Here is a 17,234-nt window from a genome sequence, read left to right as displayed (position 1 = left end):
CACGTGTGACTACTGACGAAATGAACTTTCAATTTTAGTTAATTTAAATTTAAAGGCCGGGCGCGGTGGCTCAAGCCTGTAATCCCAGCACTTTGGGAGGCCGAGACGGGCGGATCACGAGGTCAGGAGATCAAGACCATCCTGGCTAACATGGTGAAACCCCGTCTCTACTAAAAAATACAAAAAACTAGCTGGGCGACGTGGCGGGCACCTGTAGTCCCAGCTACTCGGGAGGTTGAGGCAGGAGAATGGTGTAAACCCGGGAGGCGGAGCTTGCAATGAGCTGAGATCCGGCCACTGCTCTCCAGCCTGGGCGACAGAGCGAGACTCCCTCTCAAAAAAAAAAAAAAAAAAAAAAAATTAAATAGCCAAAAAAGGTAATGGCTACCATCTTAGCCAATGCAATTCCAGATTTCATATACTTGGTTATATATAAGTATAAATCTAAATTCTTAATAATTCTCTTTCACAGAAGGAAAACTCAAAATCAAATAAACTCTCAGTTCTATTGCCTTCACTACACCTCAATATACTTAGACTGCATGGACATGGTGGCTCACGCCTGTAATCCCAGCACTTTGGGAGGCTGAGACGAAAGGATCGCATGAGGCCAGGAGTTCGAAACCAGCCTGGTCAACAAAGCAAGAAGACCTCATCTCTATTTAAAAATAAAAAAAGTTATTTTAAATACTTGTGTACAACGGGATACAAAAGTATATCTTCTGCACAAATGGTCATTATTTTTTGGCACTTAAGACATTCTTCTCCCTTTGGAAATAATCTTACTGAAGTAACCAGAGAATTTAACTCAGAAACCATGCAAAAATAACCAGTCCCCCTGCCTCCCACAAACTTAAAATTTAACCAAATTTAAAAAGTAAGTACCATTCCCTATTACCTTTGCATAAACAAGGACAAAAAGATATGTTTTAAAAATATAAAACATATTTAACTAACCATCTCCCCCACAAAATGAAAAATAACCTTTTATATAACTTTCTAAACTATACAAACTATTCATCGATAATTAGCTCAAACGCAGGTCTGTAAGAATATAGTATTGTAAGACTACAGAGAGTTTTTAAAGACAGCTATTTTAATACAACATTCACTTGATTAACATAAGAAATAACGAATATAAGAAATTATTAAACAGCCAAACAACTTATCTCTGTGTAACCAAATAGCAGTAAGATTCATAACTACCTTGAGTAGTGGGTGGGAAGAAAAAAACTGTGGGGAAAAAAAAATTCATTGGAAACCTTTATCTATACTTCTGAAAAAAATTTACTGTTGTTTGACATAGATGTTATATTTTCATGTAGTAGCTTTCTAATTTTTGTAAATTTCCTTTTTAATACGTATTAACCTTAGCACTTAAAATTGATTATATTATAAATGACATTGGTATTCTTACCTTTATTTGACTTTGATGGTTTATTCTTGATAGGTTTAAGGGAACTTCTTGATTTGTCCTCTCTATCTTTAATAAGTTTCTGAACATCATCCAAAGACAGTTTTTGTAGAACAACTACAGGCTTAGCTCCTTTATTTAGATCTTCAACTAATCCTATTTTTTCTACTTTGTCTTTCTGCTCTCCTTTCATTTCCATTTTCTTTGTTTCCTGAGTAACATTGCCATCTTTATCCCTCTTGATTTTCGGAATGACAAAATTTTTCAATGCACCAGACCTGCCCCCCAACAAATAACTTGGAAATTCTGCCTTATTGTCAGGGTGTGCCTTATTAGTGTCTACTTTACTCTTGTTACCCTCTGTCCTTTTGTCATCTTTACTATTTGGTGATTTAAAACCAGGTTTATCAGATCTTGATTTATTAGAATCTCCTTGTTTAACACGAGGACTGTCAGGTCTTGATTTTTGTTCCCCAGAAGATGGTCTTTCCCTTGAGTCCCCTGATTCATGCCTGTGTTTTCGTTCTAGTTTATCAGTTTTTGAACTATCAGATTTAATGCCATGTTCATTTCTACTAGAGGATCTCAATGTTTCTGGTCTTCGAACCCTAGACTGATCACCTCGATGTCGCTCTGATTCACCCCTGTCATCTGATTTTTGTTTATTATCATGGTCACGTCTCAGTGACTCAGAAATAGATCGCCCATCAGGTCTCTGCTTTAAGGCTTCAGCTCGTTCTGATTTTAACCGAGGTGAGTCAGATTTAATATCTTGTTTATGCTTAGACACTTCAGGTTTTTTCTCTGTAGATGGCTTTCCAGAATCCCTCCTATTGTCATGCCTGTGTTTTGGTGTTTCAGGTCGCCCTTCATTTTTTTGCTTTGGAGTTTCAGGGCGGCTTTCACCTTTTTGCTTTGGAGTTTCAGGCCTTCCATCACCCTTCTGTTTTGGGGTTTCAGGACGCCCTTCACTCTTTTGTTTTGGAGTCTCAGGCCGGCTTTCACCCTTTTGCTTTGGGGTTTCAGGCCTTGATTTTGTTGTTTCTGATCTGCCATTATTTTGTTTGTTGTCATTTGGTTTTGTGTCAGACAGTCTATTTTCATTTTGTTTAGGCTCAACTATGGTGCTCTCGTTTTGTTTGCATTCAGTTGTTCTGCTCTCATTCTGTTTAAGTTCTTCTGTTTGGGTCTCAACTTTAGTTTCTAACTTATTTTCAGTTGATTTTGTCTCCACCAATCGGTTTTCATTTGGTTTAGATTCTGACAATCGACTTTCACTTTGTTTCATTTCACTCTTTGAAAGCTCGGGATCAGACTTTTTTTTAGGTGTCTCAGGATGGTTTTCTGGTGTAGATTTAAGACTTCCAATAATATCTTCCTGAAGAACAGAAACAGGTGCATCATTACATTGTTTGATTTCTTCAGGCTTTTTTATGGAGTCTGAATCCTGAGTTACAGAAGCCTGAGAGTCCACTCTTCCTGCCTGATGAAGATCAATGCTAACCATTAATGCTGGCCTTGACCCATTTCCCGTAGAACCCGTCTCCTGAGAAGCTGGTCTATTACCTCCTGTAGCACCCCCAGCCTCCTGTGGGTAAGAATCTTGTTTTCTTTTTTTCAAAGGCTTATCTGAAATTTAAAGATAAATATTTGATATCAGTAATAGACATGTATTCTTATCTTATTAAAAACCCTATGGACGTTGTTTATCTTTTTTAAGGTTATGTTTTAAAACTGGACAAATGCAAATGCACATATGCATACATAAAATAGTAAGCATGAATGACACAATACTTTGAAAACCAAGGTTTCAAGAAATATGCTTGAGAGATTTCAATAAATACAGTAAAAGGAATTTAACTGCATACTCTTTAAGGATATAAATAAGTGTGAGAATATAAAATGAATAGAACTTATAATGTATCAAATACAAACATATATTTATGTTCATAGATGTTAAAGATAAATCAAATTCTTTTCCTAAGAATAAAACAACCAGTTATAAATCATAAAGTCTCACTCAGGTTAATTTTAACTGTTAGTGAAAAACTATAAAGAGCTCCAAATCTGCCAACATACCAAACAGGAAATATAAGCTTTTACTGTATCTAAGATAAGTATGGAAAAAAAGAAATAAAATAGATACCATACCATTGGAAAAAAATGAGTTTAAAAAATGAATTTAGTAATTTGTCATTTAACTTTAATCAATAATTCAAATTCTTTAAAGTGTTAAAAGAGTGAAAGGAGTTTAAAAGCTAACCACAATGTTAGATAGAAGTAAATTTAAAATAAGGAAGCAACAGATATAAAAGGTACAGAAAATTTAAAATCAGGAAGCAACAGGTATAAATTAGAATCCTGTCTTAAGCAACTTCCACTGAAGAAAACTGTTCCTACTCTTCGACATAAAGTTATAATGTTCTAGGGGTCTATTCTGGTCTCGGAAAGAAATAATTTACAGTATTATTAAATGTAAAGACACACACACAAACACAAATTCACCACTGCAATAAAATGTGAAGGTATTTTTAACATCTATATATTTCTGTGTATGATTCCATTTCTGACTTATGAGGGTGCTAGGTCATTTTCTGTAAATTAAATCTCCAGTTAGGTCTTGGGAATGGTTACATTATAGTACCTTCAGGTTTGGCTTCCTTTTGTTTATTTGCTGAGCTTGAGTATGTTTTAAAAGTCACTCTTAGTTATTTTAACAAGACAATCTCTAGATTCTCTTGTAATATTCACTAATGTGAATATAAGGAAGATGGTATCACAAGATTAAAAGTCAAACTGACAACTGAAAAATGGCTCCTTATTGTTAAGAGAACCAAGTTGTGATTTTTTTTCCTAATGGTAATGCTTCTTTTATATAGCAAAGTTCCACTGTTTTCTTTTTAAAGTGGGAAGTAGCAGTTCTCGCCAGTTTAAAATATAATCAAATGTAACTGCAATTTAATTAAGATATTTGTTAGTTATATTTTGTAAAACAAAGTCCTTCTGCTCCTTCAGTTATTCAGTCAAATCTAACACCACACATGCTCCATTTGTAGAACACCACCATAACAATTCTAAAGTACAATATATTATCATTAGATTGTTTCCACCAGCTAAAACTAACATGGTAAGAATTTATAGGAAGCTTTCCACGTCAATACCTTAAAAAAGAAATCAGAATACTAAATTTATATTTATCGAATCCTCTTTTAGAATGTTCTGCCATTCAAAAATCATCTTTATGTTTTTTCATAGGGCAAACCAATTGATATCTTATAAAATGCTTTATCAATTTATACTCATCCCTTAAACTTTTATAAGAATCTAGAAATTCAAACAGTATAACCTAAGCTTTCTATATTTTTGACGAAATATGCTTTGTAAAAGTAACTAAAATGGTAGCCTAATCATACTTAAGATGTACAACGACATAGGTCTCTGGCATCTGAAGATTTAAGATATCTATGGCTCACTCTTTTATGCAGTGTCTTCAGAAAAACATTAGCATAGCCTAGAGGGCTGACTTTTAAAGGATTCCAAAATACTCAAGAGTTTATATATTATTAACCTCAATCCAATTTACCTTAAGACATTAAAATGAAAATTTAGCAAATACAGTAACAAATATCTTAATTTCAAAGAAATGATATACTTTTATTTAAACTATGAATCCTATGATTATTTATAACCAAAAAATGTATGAAAGTATTTGCACACAAGTAATTAAGATTGGGAAACATCTTACCATTTTTTCCCACTATATATAAAATGCTGTTAAATACAAAATTTTAATCGTTCAACTACTGAAAAGTACTTTACTCCTGTAAAACCTGGAAAATTTTCATTATTGTGGCAAGGATTCTTAGATATGTTAAGAGGATGTATGTTCTGATTCACTTGGTCTGATTCAATTCCACCACGAGCTTACTCCTTATAAAGCGGCTCTGAATCTGTACAGGTCATTTTTGTTCAACCACTTTTGTTATGAGTCTTCATTATATCATAACCACCTAATAATCATGGAAAGTCATCTCTATGAAGAATCATTCTGGTATTTAGGACAGTGATTACCTGTATGCCCTCTTCAGCACTGGGAACCATAAGATTAGCTATTAGAATATATATATTCCTAAAGAAAATGCATACAAAAGGATTATCGTAATCTCAAAACCAACACTTGTCATCCAGATGCTGATATTCTCAAAATAAGATCCAGCCCTTACAGAAATTCTGAACTCAATTATGCTTACAAGAAAAACAAACTATACCACTTACTTAAATCTACAAGTGATATATGAAAACACTTAAAGCAGAAAACACAATAATTGTGTATACATGGCAGCCAATTAAGTACAATGAAAACACACCACCCCTCAACCACAATACAAGCTGAGTGGCTAATTGTCCTATTCCTTGTACCAAATCCCAGTCTCTTATTCCAAATGACAGTAGGTAATAACTGACTTTTAACAAGGGCTATAGTGCAAGAATATTGTAACATTATATAAACATTAGTGAAGCTGAGCCATTCCTTATACTTGCTAACATGGAAAGTGGACCTTGGGAAAAGATGAAATAGGCAAAGATGAACAAAGGAACCCCCACTTTGACAAAGGAAAGCAGAAATTTTCAGCACATGAAAAAGGTATTAATATCTAATGATAGGTCATCCCAGAAGCAGAGAAAGATGAATAGCCTTTTAAAATTAATTTATGTAATTAGAGACACTAAAAGTATGAGCAAAAAGATTGAGAAAACAGTCCTTTTGGAATATTATAAAATATTAGGTTACAAAGTTGCCTTATCAGTGTATATATAGAATTGCTCAAAGAAGAGAGAACAGGACAAAGGGACATAAATACCTAACAGCTAGAAAAACGTCCTTCTTGTGCAGAACAAGGGTACAATAGGGTCTGCCACAGCCTAGGTAAAACATTTCTTAAGACTATTCTATCCCTTTACTTGAATTCTACAAATATTCTACATTTGTTGAACTTTCTAATCTTATTTATAAGGTATAGTGTTATTGATTCCTGGTTATTGAGTGGAATATTTCTCTCACAGTAAATGAATATATTGGCAAACAAACTTATACTCTAAAGTAAAACTAGTAGGCCAGACAAATAGTCCTGCCTGTTCCACATCACCAGTAACACAACAGTTGTAAAAAAAGTCCTCAGTGCCAAATGTTTGAATACATTTAATGTTGATTTTAACATTTAGTCTTTAATAAGTAAAAATAATGGTAACTAGGGACAAATTAATGTCAAGGAAGTATTTCATCTCTTAAGGGCTCTAAAACCACCACTTCAGAAGAATTTTGCTTTTATTTATGACCTCACCTACACCCTTGGATCAATATACACACTTTTAATCATTGCAAAATCTCAGGGTAACTTCTTATGTAACAAATACCATCCCATCACACAATGCAGAAACTGAATGCAATATGCCAAGTTCAAATCAAAAGGGTTAGGTGGCATCTAAGTTCCAAAAGTTTTCAAATACAGTCATGTATTGCTTAACAACAGGATACATTCTGCGAAATGCATTTTTAGGAGATTTCTCTGTTATGTGAATATCATATAGTATATTCACATAAACCTAGATGATACAGCCTACTATGTACCTAGGCTATATGGTATAGCTTATTGCTACCAGGCTATAAACCTGTACAGCATGTTACTATATTGAATACTGTAGGCAACTGTAACACAATGGTAAGTATTTGTGTATCTAAAACATATCTAAACATAGAAAAGGTAGAGTAAATATACAATATTATATTCTTATGGGACCACCACTGTATTTAAAGTCTAGTGTAAAATGAAACATCATTATGTGATACATGACTATAAATCCACGAAGGTGGCTTTCAGAAAACAAGTTGGAAATGACAACAATATGAAATCAGCAAAACCTACTTTAATCCTCAGGATATCACCAAATACCTGTACTTCCACCAAAATTGAATGTCAACTCTGTTCATTCAACTTTTCAGTTATCTGTAACTATGTCATCATAGATTACAGAAAAAACTATTTAGATAATTGAAAATAAAATACACAAGTTTCTACAAGAACAGTATGTTGTATCTGTTGACTTTGTTCTTTTTTTCCAAAGGAAAGTTAGTAGTATAAAAGAAGTTTGCTAATATGCAATTAGAACTATACATGACCCTTATTTTAATTCCATTTTTGTAAGTAGAAACTTTGGATTCAACAAATATGATACATAAAAAAAGGTCACCATTCCTCCTCTGTTTTTGTTACTATCAACAACTATTAAAATTCACTTAACAAGTACATTCTTTTTCAAGAACACATTTTTCCATAATACAGATTTAAGGTCATGCAAAAATTCAGTTATCAGGGCAACTAACATTTCTTGGTCAGGGAATTGTAATATTGTATGTTTCTTGTAAAACTGACTATCCTAAGATTCAGGAATTTTGAACAAGTTAATAAGAAAAGCTGAGTAATATTACTTTTTTCATTTGACATGCATATACTTTTATAAAAGGTTAGAGGAAGAGATATAATTTGGAACCTATGTATTTATTTCCTGAACCTCACACTGCAAACTAAAGAGAAAAGGTACAAGCAACATTTCACCCTTAATATCAAAACTTTACTAGTTTAAAAAAAAATTCCAGAAGTCCTACCCAGAGCAATCAGGCAAGATAAAGGAATATTAGGCATCCAAATAGGAAAAGAGGAAGTCAAATTATCTCTGTTCACTGATGAAATGATCCCATACTTAGAAAACCCAAAAAATTCCTCCAAAAGACTCACAGACCTGATAACTTCAGTGAAGTTTTAGGATACAAAATAAATGTACCAAAATCAGTAGCATGTCTATACACCAATAACATTCGAGCTGAGAACCAAATCAAGAACTCAATCTCATTTACAATAGCCACACACACAAAATAAAATACCTAGGAATACATTTAAACAAGGAGGTGCAAGAGCTTTACAAGGACAACTACAAAACACTGATAAAAGAAATCATAGATAACACAAACAAATCAAAAAACATTCTATGCTCATGGATAGGAAGAATCAGTATTATTAAAAATGACTATACTGCCCAAAGTAATCTACAGATTCAACACTATTCCTATCAAACTACCAAAGTAATTTTTCAAAGAATTAGAAAAACTAGCCTAAAATTTATATAAAACCAAAAAAGAACCTGAATAGCCAAAGCAACCCTAAGCAAAAAGAACAAAGCTGGTGGCATCATATTAGGAAACTTCAAACTACACTACAAGACTACAGTAAGCAAAACAGCATGGTACTGGTATAAAAACAGGCACACAGATCAATGGAACAGAATAGAGAACCCAGAAATAAAGTCACATACCTAAAAACAACTGATCTCTAAGAAAGTTGACAAAAATAAACAACAGAAAAAGGACACTCTATTTAATAACTGGTGCTGGGAAAACTGGCTAGCCATATGCAGAAGAATGAAATGGGACTCCTGCCTCTCACCTATACAAAAATTAACTCAAGATGAATTAAACACGTAACTCTAAGACCTCAAGTGATAAAAATCCTAGAAGAAAACCTGCAAAAAACTCTTTTGGGACATTGTCCTAATTAAAGAATTTATAACTAAGACCTAAAAAGCAAATACGACACAAAGAAAAATTGACAAATGGGGCTCAATTAAACTAAAGAGCTTCTGTACAGCAAAAGAAACCATAACAGAGTAAACAGACAACCTAGAGAATGAGAGAAAATATTTACAAACTATGCACCCAACAACGGTCTAATACCGAGAATCTATAAGGAACTCAAACAAATCTACAAAAAAAAAAAAAAACCCACTAAAAAGTGGGCAAAAGACATTAACAGACACTTCTCAAAAGAAGACGTACACACAGCCAATAAACATTTAAAAAAAAGCTCAACATCGTTAATCATCAGAGAAATGCAAATTAAACTACAATGAGATACAATCTTAGACCAGTCAGAATGGTTATTATTAAAAAGTCAAAAAATAACAGAGGTTGCAGAGAAAAGGGAATACTTACACACTGTTGGTGGGAATGTAAATTAGTTTAACCCTTATGAAAAACAGTATGGAGATTTCTCAAAGAACTAAAAATAGAACTACCATTTGACCTAGCAATCCCACTACTGGGTTTCTATCCATAGCGAAAAAAACTATTTTATAAAAAAGACACCTGAACTCATGTTTATCGCAGCACTATTCACAATAGCAAAGTTACAGAATCAACCTAAGCATCCATCAGGAGTGGACTGGATAAAATGTGGTATATATCTACCACGATACACAATCATAAACAAGAGTGAAGTCATGTCCTCTGCAGCAACACGGATGCAGTTTGAGGCCATTAGTTACCCTAAGTGAAATAATGCAGACAGAACATGAAACACTACAGGTTCTCACTAATAAGTGGGAATTCAACAACGGGTACACACAGACATAAAGTTGGAAACAACAGACACAGGGGACTCAAAAATGGGGGAAAGAGGGAGGGAGCCAAGGTTGAAAAACTATCTAATGGGTACTATGATCACTATTTGGGTGATGTGTTCACTAGAAGCCCAAACCCCACCATCACACAATATACCCATGTAACAAACCTGCACATATATCCCCTGAATCTATATTAAAAAAAAAAAAGACAAAGAAAAAAATCCCAGCTCCCTAGCCAGTAAAATGAAGACTTCTAGCAATCTCTTTATTTGCATCTATTTCTGATTTACATATGTTGCAAACATTGTAGTACAGCAATTACTAAATACAGTCCATTTTTTTCAATAACATTAAAATGAGCCATCATGACAGGCAGGAGATGTAATACTAATCTTCAGCGTGTTTCTTAGCATAGAAACACAATTATCTAGTCATGATCCTGTCAAACACTGAACACATCATATATAAAAATCAGCTCTACCCAATATCAAGAAGTTTTATCATTACCAAGAAATAAAATATAAGAACTGAAAATCAACCTAGAATATTTTAATCATAAAATTAAATCATAAAGCATGCTTTTGGTCTGATCAAATGTGTATATGCATTTATATAGCAATCAAATTCATCAATTATATTGCTAATTTCAACCACTGATTCATCAGTCTGATTCATCAGTCTCTTAAAACATGAAAGAAATTTTGTACACAGTGTATACCAAATTACTAGGAACTTACTAGGGATTTATTTTTATTTGATTATGAAGCACAAGGAAAGCTCATAAACTCACAGACCAGGTATGTCTTGAAACTCCATCCTAACATACTAGTCAGATGAAAGGGAACACTTCACTGTAATTACCACCAAAAGACCCTTAATTTCTAAGGTTTGCTATTTAATATTAACTTTCCATGATTTGTTTACTAAAAAAATTGACATTATTAAGCCAGTAGGATCATAAACCAAGTGAAGTATCTAACTGCCTAATAAGCATACATATAAGCTTTTCTTAAATGTATCTGTTCAAAATAATTCTATAGTACTTAACCTTGTTTCAGCAGAAAAAAATTTGAAGGTGCACAACAATATTAACATAACTCGTGAAGTATACATATCATATAGAAATGCTAATGTTCACTTTAGCAGAAAAGCACAAATAAGTAAAATTATATAGTATATAATGAGCAACAGACCTGCAGTAGAGAATTACCAAATCTCATATAGTTGTTTCAGACAATAAATTAAATTGTTACAAATTTAACTTCTGTGTTATGAGTATTACTAATAAAAATACATACTTGAGTAGACATAAATTATACAAAATAAGAGGAAAAAAAGGTAATATGAAAAGAATTTTTGACACTATAATTACATATTTGCCCAGATGATGAAGTGGTAATAATGAATTATTTTACCTTTATCTTGAACTTCTTTTGAGAAGCGCTCCCTTTCAATAGCTGATTCTCTCTCTATTCGCTCAATTTCAGCCAATGCATCCAATTCCACTTCATCATATATAGGTCCCTGTTGTGATACCTGTTGCTGATTCTGTACCACAGAAGTCTGGGGTTGTTTTGTAGCAACTGAAGTGTTCTGTTGTAAAACAGGCACTTGATTTGCTGGAAGGAATGCTGTTTGTTCTTGCTGCGACAAACATTGAGCAGCATTTAGTGAGCGGTTTACATCCTGTGGAGTAATGGGTGTTTTTGAAGTCTGACCCGGGTACTGCACATTAAAAGGAATATCATTTTCTGAAACATTGCTATTTTCCACACCAGAAATCATATCCTCTTGCTGGTCCATGTCTGAAGACCTTACACGAGAAAGTCTTAATGTAAGTTTAGTAGAGTCCTTGGATGGAGAGCTAATTATATCATACATTGCCGCTTTCTCACTCTGCTCTTTTTCATCCTTGCCTAATTTCATTTTCTTTTGCTTCTTTTGTTTTCTTTCTGGAGAATCTAGCAAGATATCTGGTGGAACATCTCGAGGTGATGAACAAGGTAGAGACTGAGATTGTAGGATTAAAGGCGGTCTTGAGCCTAGAAAAATAATTCGATAGAAATAACAGTTGTGCGGGTTTCACATTTTCCTACAATGTGATAGAAATATTAATAAGTGACAATATAGTAATGCTAGAAAAAATAAGAAATTATATAATCCAAGCTACTTATTTACAAAAGATGAAAAGAAAGCTTAAAGACTTGTCCCACACAATTGTTTAGCTTGCTAGTAGATAATCTAAAACCTAGGTTTGAATGTAAGTATGAGTATTCAATTTTTCAGACCAGTATTATTTCTAATTTTTGTGCCTATAATGTATAAATATTTAGCTTTATAAGGGTAAAAAGTTCATTTCTTCTAAAGATGATACAACACAAATATTTTGGGAATGACCATCTCTGTTCTTTCATGGACTATCTAGGAAAACGGATATATCCTGATTAAAGAAAGAATAAGTATGCTTTTGTTAAATTACACAAAAATAACAATTTAATCCTAGAGACCATCTCACATGAATACTACTGGGATGATAACAAAAAGCAAGAGGTCAATTTACAATTACTAAAGCCTTTACTTACTTCAAAAACTGGTGGTAAAGTATTGATTTATACTTTTATGCGGTCTTCTCTTTCTCCCTTAACATCATTCACATACTCGCTTCAGCTTGCTAATCCTCTTTTTATTAGAAAAATAAATAAGTTCAGTAAATTTCAAGGCCCAATAAAATATACTGAGCCCAGAGTCCATTAAATCAACCAATGTTATATGAAACAGGAAAGTGTTAAAAATAATCAGATGGAAAAATTATCCTAGTTATTTTTAATAAGCCTTCAGACAAAAATTCTCCTTCAGACATGAAGGAAAAAGTGCACTGATATGCTTCAGAGATAATAGTATAACTGCATCTTAATAATGTATACATTTCTTATCATTAAACTATAAAATATTTAAAAACTTGTAGGAAATTGTAAAAATTGGTCAAGATAAAAGTTTTTTTTTTTTTTTTACAGACAGAACTTAAACCTAGAACTGCCTTAAATTAAGCTTTCACCGCTTTTATACTTTTTCCATGACGCATAAATCTGGACTTTCAATTAGCAAGGTTAATGTATTTTAAATGTTATATATAAACATACAACTTCATTGAATCAAGTGTGATAAAGATGATATGGGAGCAGTTAACTATAAATGTTAGTCTGAAGTCATATCAATCATTCGTTTTTCCCTTTAGACTCAGCTTATATTAGACATTAAAAAGAAATGAACCTAACATTTTGTGTCAGAGTTGTAAAAGGTGCTTTACGTATCAGTTCACTTGATTTTTACAACATTCTTGAGTATTATCATTAAAATTTTTCAGAAATGGAACATGAAGCCTACAGAGGTTAACAAATTTGCCCAAGGTTATGTTGTTAACAAACCTGAAGATTTAAAACAAGATTTGTCTTAAGTCTGAATTGTAATATGCCATTATGTCTTTGTATTTAAATTCTATGTGGCAAATTATATACACTTTAGAATAAACTTCAAATTCTAACAATTAATCTAAAAATCAAGATAGACTGACTTGCCCTTCAAAACTAGTTGGAAAACAACTTCATGACAGAAGTTCAAGCTTTTGATGAATAATATTAGTGAGGTTATTTGCTTTAAAGTTTTCCATTTCTATCTAAAGTTTATCTACTATTTATCTATCTAATCTCAAGAGTCAGAAGGAAAAAAGCTAGTTATCTAGATCAATCACCTACTTCCCTGTTCTCTTTCCCCGGCAATCTAAATAACTTCTCACCTTGACAACATTTGTGGGATATGTATCTAACCTACAAATAGTTACTCTGGAAGTTTTTCTCCCTTTCAGAAGCTGGGTTTTTATCCCTGAAAATTCATACAATTTACAGAATTGAAATGGCTCATAACAGCTCAACTTTTACCCTATGAAAAATGTCCTTGACAGAAAACCACACACCACATGTTCTCACTCATAAGTGGGAGTTGAACAATGAAAACACATGGACCCAGGGAGGGGAACATCACACACAGGGCCTATTGGGGGGTAGGGGGAAAAAAGAGGGAGAGCATTAGGACAAATACCTAATGGAGGTGAGGCTTAAAACCTAGATGACAAGCCTGGTGTGGTGGCTCATGCCTGTAATCCCAGCACTTCGGGAGGCCAAGGCAGGTGCATCACGAGGTCAGGAGTTCAAGACCAGCTTGACCAACATGGTGAAACCCCATCTCTACTAAAAATACAAAAAAAATTACCCGGGCATGGTGGCATGCGCCTGTAATCCCACCTACTCAGGAGGTTGAGGCAGGAGAATCACTTGAACCCAGGAGGCAGAGGTTGCAGTGAGCTGAGATCATGCCACTGCACTCCAGCCTGGGTGACAGAGTGAGACTCCGTCTCAAGAGAAAGAAAGAAAAAAAACCTAGATGACGGGCTGACAGGCGCAGCAAATCACCATGGCACATGTATACCTATGTAGCAAACCTGCACGTTCTTGCACATGTATCCCAGAACTTAAAGTAAAATAAAATCTAAAAAAAATTTTGAAAAAAAAAAAAAAAAAAAAAAAAAAAAGAAAAATGTCCTTAATAAACAGTAGGAATACAATCAGTGAAAAAAAAAAGATCTTTACCATATCAGGCAGATACGAGGTAAAATATCTTTATGCTTTAGATGGCTATAATTAGAAATTCTCATGACTTGAGAGACTATATTACCAGCTATGTTAAAATTAATTACAAGCCAATTTAAAAAAGTAGAACACAGTATTCTCTTCCAACAAACTGATAATTAAAACTATTTGACTACAATTTTAAGTATTTTAGAAACTGGCTCAAATCTGGACTTAAATTCACAATTTTGTGAATCTGTTACAGATAGAAGACCATGCTAGGTTCTTTTGAGAATTCAAAGATAAACAAACTAAAATTCATGTACATAAAGTAGTAGAAGTTCTTAGAAAAAATATAAACTAATAGCTTTAGGAGATTAGGGGAGGGCCCACAGAAGATCACCCATTTAACTTAGACCTGGAATAACAGATAGAATTTTAAAAGGCAGAGATAAAAGTAGACGTGAGAGATTTAAGAATGTAACATAGAACAGGTTAGATTTGCTAAATGACTAGTTGAGAAGAGACTTTGTGATAACTTAAAATTTTTAAGGTACAATGATTCAGGATTGGAACAGCATTAAGAGAGATGGGATGACAGAAAGAACAGTGAAAACCATTTCAAACATGAATTTGAAATATCCGCTAGGTATGAAGGAAGTTTTGTCTGGCAATGAAGAATTACAACTTCGGAGACAAGACTAGAGCCAAAGATTGATTTAGGAGTTTTATGCATAAAAGTAATCAATGCCGTTAATGAAACTTAATAAAATGGCTGGGGAAAAAAGTACAATGGGTGATAGAAGGTCTAATAATAGAAATCTTGCGAATAAGGAAAAGAGCTAATGAAGAAAAAAAGTATCAATGAAAGAAGTAGGAGAAAAACAGATGGGCTCATATGAAGTAAGTCTTTTTGGAGGAAAGAGGAAGGCTGATCAAAAATTTCAAATGTTAAAGAGAAGAAGGTTGTGGTTTGAAAAGACCACAGGATTTATCAAAGAGAATGGATACTGGATATATCTGAGAATCCTATCAATAGATTACTGGGTAAGTGGAAGATGAATGAATCAATGAATAAGGACAGATTTAAATCCCATGATCTAGACCTGCTTGTACAGGTTTATTTTTTTTCTACAATGAAAAAAAAAATACAGAATAACTTTTTAATATCTACTTTAGGAAGTTTGAGTTCTTTTTTCAACTTGAAATATAAAATATACAGAAGGAAATTTCAGTTACAGTAGTACCTTTAGGAGTTCCTTCACTTCCAGCAGGGGAGCATACTGGCTGTGGAGATCTCAAGGGAAAAGATGCAGCATTCCTCATTGTTGAAGAATCTCCATCCTAAAAATAGAGTATACAATTTATCTTTTGAATGACAGGAGAGGCTTTATAGAAATCTTAAAGAGAACCAATAAGAGACATAAATTACTGACAGGTAAAGTGTTGGAATTCAAAAGCATAATTCTTCTGCACTTTCCTGTTTTCTTCTTGGTATATCTTAGAAGAATTGAAATTGTATCCAAAAGAATCAACAGCCTAAGCATGGCAATGAATAAGAAAATTTGTATTACTAGTATGCTCCATTTTTGTTTGCTTTTTTCTACCAAAGGAGCTATGAGTACTCTACCAGCTGGTAAATGTCTTGAGGGCAGAGTTTATTGTCATCTGTATTATCCTTAGACACATGCAGCTTACATAAAATACAACAAATCAATAACAAGGCAAATTTCCAGAATATGGAATATTTTAATAACATCAATACAACATTAAATTTCAGACACAAAACTCTGTACAAGTATTAGAGGGAAAAGGAGTCAAGTACTAATAAATAAAGGCTCATTATCTTAAAAAAAAATTTAGTGTGAGCAGTATTAACCTAAAACTGAAGTATTTCATTAAGAACCTAAACCTCGAGGCCAGGGGTCAGCCAACTATTTTTTTTTTTTTCCAGGGGTAGTCTCGCTCTGTTGCCCAGGCTGGAGTGCAGTGGCCCGAGCTCCACTCACTGCAAGCTCCGTCTCCCGGGTTCACGCCATTCTCCTGCCTCAGCCTCCCGAGTAGCTGGGACTATAGGAGCCTGCCACCACGCGCGGCTAATTTTTTTCTGTTTTTAGTAGAGACGGAGCTTCACTGTGTTAGCCAGGATGGTCTCCATCTCCTGACCTTGTGATCCACCTGCCTCGGCCTCCCAAAGTGCTGGGATTACAGGCGTGAGCCACCGTGCCCGGCCAGCCAACTTTTTTACATAAAGGAACAGAGAATAAATATTTCAGACTCTGTGGGCCACACACAGTCTCTGTCACATATTGCTTTTTGTTTTTGTTTTAAAAATAACTCTTTATAAACGTAAAAACCATTCTCACTTTGTGGTTCAGGCTACTGGTCACACTTGACCAATCCTGCTCTAGACTAAGCTCTGTATGTGCAGGAGCCATGTTGTACTCAGTAGCTAGTATAATGATATACGGTAGGTATCATTCAAATTTTGAAATGGAAATAATAGGTTATATGACAAATATTAGAACTATTTTATCACCTTAATGATAATATATTACATACGTCACTACTTAGCCTGTGCACCATGTGTAGGTAGTCCTCACTTGAACCATGTCTAGGATTATCAGCATGATGATTAGCTGAATTGCCAGACAACGGACCAGAAACTTTATTATCATGTATGTTTCTCAAACCACCTGCAACAATGGGACTTGATACCGACGCTGAAATTAATAAGAATAAAA

General features: G+C 33.8%; 1 protein-coding gene across 5 annotated transcripts in view; it reads right to left on the bottom strand.

The window, feature by feature from the left end:
* NIPBL (NIPBL cohesin loading factor) overlaps positions 1–17,234 on the bottom strand; it is a 187,609-nt gene that overhangs the window by 76,139 nt on the left and 94,236 nt on the right. For 4 of the 5 annotated variants that reach the window (XM_023216496.3, XM_023216498.3, XM_023216499.3 and 1 more), the window contains 4 exons: positions 17,053–17,213; positions 15,738–15,834; positions 11,284–11,910; positions 1,418–3,043 (listed from right to left, as the gene is read on the bottom strand). In XM_023216496.3, coding sequence (XP_023072264.1) covers positions 1,418–3,043; positions 11,284–11,910; positions 15,738–15,834; positions 17,053–17,213 — 2,511 coding nt within the window. The remainder of the gene's footprint in view (positions 1–1,417; positions 3,044–11,283; positions 11,911–15,737; positions 15,835–17,052; positions 17,214–17,234) is intronic. The other variant, XM_023216500.3, reaches the window with a different exon arrangement.

Source organism: Piliocolobus tephrosceles, chromosome 4 (assembly GCF_002776525.5).
Source record: "Piliocolobus tephrosceles isolate RC106 chromosome 4, ASM277652v3, whole genome shotgun sequence".
NCBI classification, from domain to species: domain Eukaryota; kingdom Metazoa; phylum Chordata; class Mammalia; order Primates; family Cercopithecidae; genus Piliocolobus; species Piliocolobus tephrosceles.
This window is presented reverse-complemented; position numbering and strand designations above follow the sequence as displayed.